Source organism: Haemaphysalis longicornis, unplaced genomic scaffold (assembly GCF_048455015.1).
Source record: "Haemaphysalis longicornis isolate Haplotype H1 unplaced genomic scaffold, Haemaphysalis longicornis Haplotype H1 scaffold_1, whole genome shotgun sequence".
NCBI lineage: Eukaryota > Metazoa > Arthropoda > Arachnida > Ixodida > Ixodidae > Haemaphysalis > Haemaphysalis longicornis.
In genome coordinates this window covers 381,116,691-381,126,122 of record NW_027526203.1, presented here as the reverse complement: position 1 = coordinate 381,126,122, position 9,432 = coordinate 381,116,691, and the positions used below count along the sequence as shown (strand labels likewise).

At 51.9% G+C, this 9,432-nt stretch overlaps 1 protein-coding gene across 4 annotated transcripts; it reads right to left on the bottom strand.

Moving 5' to 3' along the window:
- Positions 1 to 916: 916 nt before the first annotated feature.
- Positions 917 to 8,849, bottom strand: LOC144155199 (uncharacterized). 4 transcript variants are annotated; one of them, XM_077686505.1, is made up of 3 exons: positions 6,908 to 8,849; positions 5,584 to 5,847; positions 1,400 to 4,805 (listed from the first exon to the last, which is right to left on the bottom strand). In XM_077686505.1, exons 1-3 carry the CDS (start codon positions 8,232 to 8,234, stop codon positions 4,609 to 4,611), a joined length of 1,788 nt encoding a protein of 595 aa, XP_077542631.1. In that variant the 5' UTR covers positions 8,235 to 8,849; the 3' UTR covers positions 1,400 to 4,608. The 4 variants fall into 4 exon arrangements, with proteins under 4 accessions (XP_077542633.1, XP_077542631.1, XP_077542632.1 ...); XM_077686506.1 differs by having other exon boundaries at positions 5,616 to 5,847; XM_077686507.1 differs by lacking the exons at positions 1,400 to 4,805; positions 5,584 to 5,847 and adding an exon at positions 917 to 1,392.
- Positions 8,850 to 9,432: the final 583 nt, after the last annotated feature.

The window sequence follows — 9,432 nt, the reverse complement described above, 5'->3', positions numbered from 1 at the left end:
GTGACCGCTGCCTTGGAACACCTAAAAGAACAAGCCAGACACACATGCAGCCTATCGTTCGCAGCTGCAGGCCACACCATCACATTCATGAGGAACTTCTATCAGTGGTTCATACTTCTGGACATGAGCAATACAACCCGGCACCTGCGCCAAAAGTTCCCCGATGTCCGGCACTACGGCGATGCTGACTATGACAGGCTTGAGGTTACCATGCCTATGTACATACTTGGAAGATGTTAAAGAAGTTGCGGTGATCCAAGCGAGTTCCTCACGAATGAGACGTATGAGGAATTTTCTATCACCACCTACTCTAGTGTTTCCTGCATAAGGTACCTTCTGAAAACCGATAACTTCCTGTTCGTGCATGCACCGAATAGAGAAACGGAGCGAGAGCCCGTTGTCTTACCAAATGAGCTACGAGCACACGCAGATACAGGGGAGACAGACGGTGTATTCACCGAGCACAGCTGTGGGTTTACCCCCCTGCGTTCTCGCTGAATGCCACGTGATAGCGTCACGCGACCTCTCGCGCCTCTGTGCGTTCCGTCCACGGCACGTGTGGCGGCCGTGTGAACCAGTGGTTTGTCCAGGTCGACCTCGAAAACTTTGGACTCGTGAGCAATACCGATACCAAACAACCGACTACCATCCGTGGAATGTGCTTCGAGTTAACTTTCACGAAGAATAGAACTGCGCTGAAAACGCAAAGTCTGAGTGCGTATCACACCGGTCATCAGTCCGTTCTGAACATTGTGCTGAAGTGAAATAATGTGTTACAGGTACAGTGTACATAACGCAGAAAAGTCTTCCGAAAAGAAATATGCTCGGAATATGCTCGGTTGTGGAATGCAGGCACAGAATTTGTAGTAACACAGGCGCGCGCAGCGCAGCAGCATGGACGATGGTCGGGCAGTCAACAACAGCGTTTATTGCCAGAAGGGTGATCATATACGTTGCCAACAAGAGGGGGCAAAGGGAGGGGGGAGAGAGGGAGAATCAAGGCGCACAGGGCCAAAAAGAAAAGGTGCGCGTGCAGCTGGTTTTGCTGGCCGGTACAAAACGAACGAATACAACATTTCTTTCCTCTTAAAAGTGGAACTGTTGTACCGGTTTCCTAACTCTTGTCGATCGCCTCAGAGTGGCCTGATGTGGGACGGCCTCAGGAGGGTGTTCGGCCGTGACCCGTAGCAGCTGGTGTGGGAAACCCACTCCGACCATCCGGTGCTGGTAGCTCTGGGCTTCGCTCTTGCTCCTTTCGCCTGGGCGTGCGTTGCAACGCAGGAGACGGGACAGGAGTAGTCACGCTGTCAGGTTCACCTTCCGCGTCCGCCTCCGCGCCTTCAGTCGCCCCCGTAGATGTAGACTCCGGCGTCGATTCGCAACGGCAGCGGACTTGGTCGATATGCATAGGTCGGCAAAACAGAAAAAACTCACTCAAACTCAATCACAGTTTTTTTTTCATTCCCGCTGTACTCAATTAAACTAAGACTCAAAAAGTTCGTCTGTTCACAAAATCACTCGTACTCACTCATCAAATACTCATTTGTAATCGTACTCACTTGTACTCAAACTCATTTGTCCTCACGAGTATTCGTACTCAATCTGCACTCATGAGTACTACTCATTCTGCACTCATGAGTACTACTCATTCTGCACTCATGAGTACTACTCATTCTGCACTCATGAGTACTCAATTTGTATTACTCACGAATAATCAATTTATCTGCACTGTTAGCTAGGTCGTAGCTCGAATAAAAAACCAAGTAGAAAAAATAAATTGTTTGATTAGAAAAAAATCGCGCCAATGCACCCCGTGAATGTGGTTGGAAAGCAAAGCTGTAAACGGCACCCATAACGATTACTCATGCGACGTCACTTAAAATCACTCACATCGCTCTACAAATAGTAAAACCAGAGAGAAGTGAAATGCACTTAACCACACCATTTATTACTTCAATAGAGATATTCTTGGTAAGGTTAAATCAATGCATGATGCATGAACAGTGTTTGGTTGAGTTGTATTGGTGTAGCAAGAGTGGAAACTTTTTTTTATAAAATCAAAGTAAGCTCCAATCCGGTGTTAGACGATCTGACTTCTCCGTCTCTGCGCCGCGGTCGGAGGCGACCAGACTTGCGGCTGACAAGGAGGAGGAAGAAATACTTCTGTTCAGATTTCTGAACGGCCCAGAGTGCAAACTTGGGGAGGGATTCCTTCTTCTGTGGGGCCCATATGCAGTCCGCGTGGCCTGTGTTCTGTCCACCCGCTGAAGCTGGGTAGGTAGAGAGGGCCTGGACAGCAGCATCTCCCACTGCTCTTGTTGGGTAGTTGACGGAAAGAGAGGAGGGTGCTCAGGGCTAAAGTCGCACACCCCGATTACGGGGCGGAGTATTCCTACTTCTGAGAAAAATTTACATTCAGCGTCGTAGCGATTCGGATGCATTACGTGAAGACGCGTAGGCTGTGGGAAGGAGCCCGGATTGTATGAGCCGTAGGTATAGTTTGTTGTTCTCTGGAAAGGTCAGGGTAAGGCGAAGGTATGGTCTGTCTCAGAAGGCGATAATGCTGCATTATCTCCCTGGACGTGACAAGCGGGTGACTGTCCTCGTGCAGCTCCATAGCACGGGAGGTAAAAGCGCAGGCTTGTTGGGTGGGCGTATTTGTTGCCCTCCATTGAAGCGTGAGGCGGTGTCCAGATGAGCTGAATCGTTTGGGGAGTGGTTTTTTAGCACGCACAGTGCAGGTCAGGACACCCAACCCGACTGGTAATTCCAGTAGGCTTGCTGGGAATCGGTGACTACCCTCCGAACCCCTGGTTGAGTGAGAGCCAAGGTGATGGCTGCGTCTTCTGCTGCCGTCATTTGTTGGGTCCTAAGCGAGGTACACGCAAGGAGGTTGGTTCTGGAGGTAGCCCCGATGATGGCGCGTTGCTGCCCTCGATGTTAGGAGAAGTCTTTGTAGATAACTGCATGAGCCCCACCGAGGGTGGTGTTTAGCGCTTGAGCCAGTGCTTTTCGTTTACCCTCGTCATGTGAGGGGTTCATATTTCTAAGCAAAGGGAGCATCTTTAGTTTTAGTCGCCAAGAGTCTGGGAGTACGTCAAGCGGAGTGACATTCTGGGCTGCCCAGCCAATCTGGTGAAGCATACGGTTACCCACCGCAGTTCTGAGTCGGACGTTCTGGTTAGAAAGATGGCCTTCTATCAGATCTTCCCCCGTGTTGTGGAGCCCGTGCTAAGCAGCCTCAGTGTGGACGCACTCATGAGAAGACCAATGGCCCGCTCAACCGCCTTTCTAATCATTATATAAAGCATCTCTATGTCTTCCTCGTCGAGAAGAAGATAGGGGTTTGTCGTAACTCTCAAGAGGACAAAAGCTTCAATTAATCGAAAGGAATCGGATTCTTTTAGGCCTCGCTTCTTGGTGGCAACTCGCCTGATCATGTGTATGATTAGATAAATGCTGTTTTTGAGGCGCTGCAAGGAGACGTCACTCTTGGTGTTGGCCTGGAAATGTAGGCCCAGGATCTTGATGCTGGGGTTTGGAGTGACGGCCAGGTCATCAAGGAGTATTTGAATGTATTCCTTGATTTGGCGCGAGGGCGGACGACAAGGAGCTGTGATTTTTTACGTGAACACTAGAGGCCACGGGCTTTAGCACATTGGCGTACTAAAAGTGAGATTCCATGGATTGGTGTGAGCTTCCTTTAATTTTTGTAACTCTTAGCACATGAGCCAGGTGCGCACAGGGCCGCTAGACGGGCGTGAGTGCTCGTGTGACGCTTTCACGTGGCATTCAGCGAGAAAGCAGGGGGTATACCCGTAGATGTGCTTGGTGAGTACACCATTTGTCTTCCTGTGTTCGCGTGGGCTCGTAGCTGAATCGGTAAGACAACGGACTCTCGCTTTGTTAGTCTATTAGTTCCACGTTCGATTCCCGGCGGCGCCAACGTAACTTCTTTTATTTTTCGCTTGAGTTTTCTGGTGACACCAACGGTCGCGAAAGAACCCTCGGGGGGTAGAGGTAGAAAGCTTTGCTTTAAAACACAGGTTACATATAAATCAGGACAGAGGAAGAAAACGTCTGATGCGGTGCACTGTCGTTGGGCGACTTACTGCGCGAAGGCAAGTACATGTGAGAAAGCGAAACGGGACGTAAGCACTCGCGTTGCGTCTGGCGTCTCCTCTTGTTCTCAGGCCGGGTCGGGCTCAGGGGAGCTGGGGCTTAACGGTGCAGCCGTGGCCGTAAACTGCGTTTTTCTGCGCGTCTTCGGGTGGCAGCTTTTGTCGTCCGTTTTCTTGTTTGCACTGCTGTTTGCACTACTGTGTTCAGGAGTGCGTATACTCAAGAGTGCAAGCACTCGCAAAAACAGTATTCATGAGTAGTGTACTCACGAGTAGTAGACTTACCCCTGTACTCACTCGTCATCGTACTCACTGTTTTTTTTCTGGGCATGTGATCACTCATCATCGTACTTACTCGTGAGTTTGAGTACAAATGAGTACAAATGAGTGTACTCACGAGTGAGTACGCCGACCTATGTCGATATGACGCTGCACTACCCCTGTTGGCGTATCCACTGCTATCATTCTCGCCCCCCCGAAGCAGAAATTACACGTCCAGGCGTCCCTCTTTTGCCGACGCCGTAGTTCCGCACGTAGACGCTGCTGCCTGGTGAGATTGTCCAGTCGTCAGCGCCCGGCGACAAGTTCTCATCCGTGGGCGGCAGGCATGTGTCAAGACGGGAACGGAGCTGGTAGCCGAGAAGCATTTCCGAGGGTGGCTTTCCTTCCTTTTGCGGAGTCCTCCTGTAATGGAATAACAGGCGCATGAGGTTATCTTCCAGTGGGCCATCTTGCATTTTCCGCAAGCCGTCTTTAATGGTTCGCACTGCTCCTTCCGCTGCTACGTTTGACTGAGGATGGAAAGGCGCTGTACGCAGGTGCACAATATTGTTTCTTGCTACAAACGTGGCGAACTCCTGACTCGTGAATTCCGTGACATTATCGGACACGATTGTGCGTGGCACACCGAACCGACAAAACATTAAGCAGCGAATGGTACCCGCTGTGTTCGCATGCCTCATGGGTACTGCTTCAATCCACTTCGTGTGAGCATCTACCACCACAAGTATCATCTTGCCGGCTAACGGGCCCGCAAAATCGATGTGGATCCAGGACCAACTCTCGGCAGTTTTCGGCCACCTTACCGGTGGTGCTGCCGCAGGAATGGGAAGGTTTTCTACACAGCTTACACACTGCGCCGACAATTCCTCAATCTCCTTGTCCATGCCCGGCCACCAGAACAGTGACCGCGCCACCGCTTTCATTGACGAGGAGCCCTGGTGTGTTTCATGTAGAAGCTGCAACATCCTTTCCTGCGCCTTCCGTGGTATGACGACTCTGTTGCCCCAATAGATTAGCCGGTGAGCCATCAACAGCTCCATTTTGCGATCAAAATACGGCAACAAGTCGGGCGCCATTCCACTTGTGGTTCGAGGCCAGCCATGCAAGATGTATTCCGCGACACGGGCTAACAACGTGTCCCTGGCAGTGAGCTCCTGCAACTCGTGCGTCATCACTATACCTTCGTCAAGGGCTTCCAACGACAGCACGTACTCGGGAGGGTCCCCCTCAGCTACCGGTTCCGCTGCCCTCGGGGCTGGTAGTCGGCTGAGGGCATCTGCTGTCAGTAGTTGCTTCCCGGGAACGTACTGTAGCTTGTACTGGTAGCCTCCCAGGAACAGTGCCCATCGTTTAATGCGCGCGGCGGCCATCGGCGGCGTTGGGCGGTCAGGCTTGAGCAGTCCCAGCAGTGGCTGATGGTCGGTTACCAGGGTGATTTGCAGACCTAGGAGGTAGTCACGGAAACGAGAAACGCCAAAAATCAGTGCCAATGCTTCTCGCTCCAGCTGAGAGTAGTTTCGCTCCGCTTTTGTTAACGTTCTGGAACGAAACCCAATTTGTCTGTGCTCATTTCCCTCCGAGTGACACAGAACAGCACCCACGCCGTACGGGGAAGAGTCACATTCTAGCTTCAGTTCCTTGTTGGGATCAAAATGAACGAGAAGTAGCACATTCTTCAAAATTTCTTTCGCTTTTTCGAACGCTGTCTGCTGCGGTTCCCGCCATTCCCAACGGGCTCGTTTTTCCATGAGCTGATACAAGGGGCTGAGCACAGTAGACATATTGGACAGGAAACGGGCGTAGAACGTGAGCATGCCAAGGAACGAGCGCAATTCGCTAACGTTACGTGGGCGCGGGGCTCGCATGACGGCGTCTACGTTTTCAATGGGGTGGAGGCCTTGCCGATCTATACGATGGCCAAGGTAAGTGACGGAGGGCTGCCGCAACTTGCATTTGTCAATCCTAAGTTTAACGCCGTGCTCTCGGAACCGCTCCAACACTCTTGAGCTGCTCTCCGTTAGCACTATTCCCTTCTGACACTAGCACGTCGTCAAGGTAGGCTTGGACACCCGGCAGCCCGCCGAGTACTGCATCAATCTTTCTCTGAAAAATAGCCGGTGCCGAAGCTATTCCAAACGGAAGGCTGTTAAACCGGAAAAGCCCGCGGTGTGTGTTAATGACACACAGCCCGCTGGACGTTTCGTCAAGGGGCACTTGATTGTATGCATCTTTTAAATCCAAGATGCTGAAATATTCGCCTCCGTTTAAGCTTGCGAACATGTCCTCTATCACTGGAAGAGGGCAATGCTCCACCTCACATGCCGGGTTGAGGGTGACCTTAAAATCACCGCATATCCTCACGCTTCCGTCCTTTTTCAAAACGACCACGATAGGCGTAGCCCATTCTGCATGTTGCACAGGTGATAGAACACCAAGTGACACCAGCCGATCAATTTCACGAGAGACCTTATCGCGGAGGGCGTAAGGAAGAGATTCGGGCTTACAGAATTTTGGTGTCGCCGTCTCCTTGAGCTTCAGGCTGGCTGGTGGACCTTTGATAAGTCCAAGGTCTGTTGAGAAAACATCCTCGAACTCGCCGAGCAGTCGGTTCAGCATATTGTCGCTTGGCTCGGCACTTGTTGTAAGGTTCGGCGCAGTCAGGTCTCCAATCGGAACGCCCGTCTTGTCAAGCGAAGCGATGAGATCGCGGCCACATAGGCTGGGTCCTGCACAGTCAAGCACGATCAGCGGACAAGGCACAGATACATTTTTATACTTCACTGGAAGTTCGAGTTCACCCAACACCGGAAGCTGTCCCGCGTAACACGAGAGCTTGATTCGTGGTGGTTGTAAGCGCGGCGACTGTGCGTGGTGTCGATCGTACACTTGGCGCGATATGACGCACACCGGAGAACCAGTATCCACTTCCATGGCCAGTTCTACGTCGCCCCATCGAAACGTGCGCCGCCGAATGGGTGGTTCCAACCCGTTTTTTCTTCCCAAAATCAACGTCCACATGTGTGCGTTATCCATGTCGTCGTTGATAGACGCGCTTTCAACTGTCAGTGCCTTTACACTCGCTGCCCGCCTTTCAACCCTTGCATCAGTTGAAGCACTGCAGCATTTCTTTGCCAAATGACCGCGTCGCCCACAGCGATAGCAGCAATAGCAGCGTGCGTTATCCCAGCGGCAGGAGTTACCGTCGTGCTTCGTGCTTCCACATCGGCCGCAGTCATGCGACGCGCCTCGTGTACGGTTACCTCGAGAGGGTGAGCGATGATGGGCTTGCATTTTTAGCACAGTCGGCGGTTCTGCACTCATATCTTTCGCATCGCTGTCGGTTGCCTCGGCTGCAATGGCCATTGTTTCAGCCTCCTCGAGGGTTAAATCTTTCTTTGCCAGTAACTGCTTGCGTAAGTTAGTTGAGCGCACGCCGCAAACAATCCGGTCCCTCAACATCCGGGCTAGCGCACTTCCAAAGTTGCAATTGTCTGCTATGCGCCGTATTTCGACTAGGAATGCGTGCACCGACTCTCCTTGTTGGCACCGGGTGAAAAACTTGTAGCTTTCTGCTATCTCGTGACGCTTGGGATCGTAGTAGTCATTTAAGGCTGCGACCGCTTCGGCGTAAGTAAGGGAATTCGGCATCCGAGGTGCAATTATCCCCGCTAGCACTTGCACAGTCTGCGTGCTGAGTGCTGCCACTAGAAGGGCTCTCTGCCTTTTGGAGTCAGTAATAGCATTTGCTTCAAAATACGCTTCAGCCCGAATAAGGTACGCTTTCCACTTATCTCTTGTGTCGTCGAAGACCGGGAGCTGGAGGCTGGTCATGGTCGTCGGTACTTGTTGCGGCAGGCCGTGGGCTTCAACTTTAAGGGCAGCATGGGCGGTTTCCGGGCTCGTCGCCACTGTAGTAACACAGGCGCGCGCAGCGCAGCAGCATGGACGATGGTCGGGCAGTCAACAACGGCGTTTATTGCTAGAAGGGTGATTATATACGTTTCCAACAAGAGGGGGTAAAGGGAGGGGGGAGAGAGGGAGAATCAAGGCGCACAGGGCCAAAAAGAAAAGGTGCGCGCGCAGCTGGTTTTGCTGGCCGGTACAAAACGAACGAATACAACAGAATTGTTTACAAAATCCCGCTGTCTTGTCAGGACGTTGCATAGACGATCGCCTGCGTGACTACGAGAACTTTCTCAAAGGGTCATGCTGGCAGTCAGCTTGCTGTGCATTGAAAAAAAAAAGAAGAAAGGGCACGCGTCACCCACGAGGCTTTCTGTATCTCACAATGCTGCGACGAGTGTATTCGTATGCCCAGTGTCTCGCGTGAACAGAAAAGGGATCGCATATCTTTCGAATTGATACGGGTTTCCTACCATCCTTGTGTGCTTTATGAATTAGTTGTTACAGCCCCGTCGCCTTCTTCTATTTTTTCTTTATTGTTGCGTAGATTTGAATCTTTAGTACAAAGATTGTGCCCTCATGCAATAAAAAAAGATGTGGTTGCTAGTCAGCGTAAATGATTGTCTCCTACTTTCTCGTGTCCCGTCTTCGGGTAGTTTTAATCGCTTCGTTCGTTTTTTTTTTCTTTTTATTTTGCCACCCTCTGATTGGCTAGGTAGCCTACAAAATAAGCGTCGCTGAAGGAATCAGCGGCATTGTGTTGCTGGAACTACGTGCGTCGTCTCTCTACCTGAGCAAGCCGGCGGTCGTCCAGGCAGCTGGTGGCAGCGGTGGCGACGGAAGGGAGCGTATACGTCGGCGTTGGTCTTGGCGTCGGATTTGGTGAGAGCACGGCATCGTCTCCCTTCCTGGGCAACCCGGCGGTCGTCCAGGCAGCTGGTGGCAGCGGTGGCGACGAAAGGGAGCGTATACGTCGGCGTTGGTCTTGGCGTCCGGTTTGGTGAGAGCACGGCATCGTCTCCCTTCCTGGACAACCCGGAGGTCGTCCAGGCAGCTAGTGGCAGCGGTGGCGACGAAAGGGAGCGTATACGTCGGCGTTGGTCTTGGCGTCGGATTTGGTGAGAGC

What these genes read in the sequence shown, in the direction of transcription:
- LOC144155199 (XM_077686504.1), bottom strand. Translation starts at nt 8,234, where the DNA reads ATGACCAGCCTCCAGCTCCCGGTCTTCGACGACACAAGAGATAAGTGG. An exon ending in GACGGCGACACCAAAATTCT is followed by an intron (nt 5,848 to 6,907) that starts GTAAGCCCGAAT and finishes ACTACCTCCTAG; the next exon opens with GTCTGCAAATCACCCTGGTA.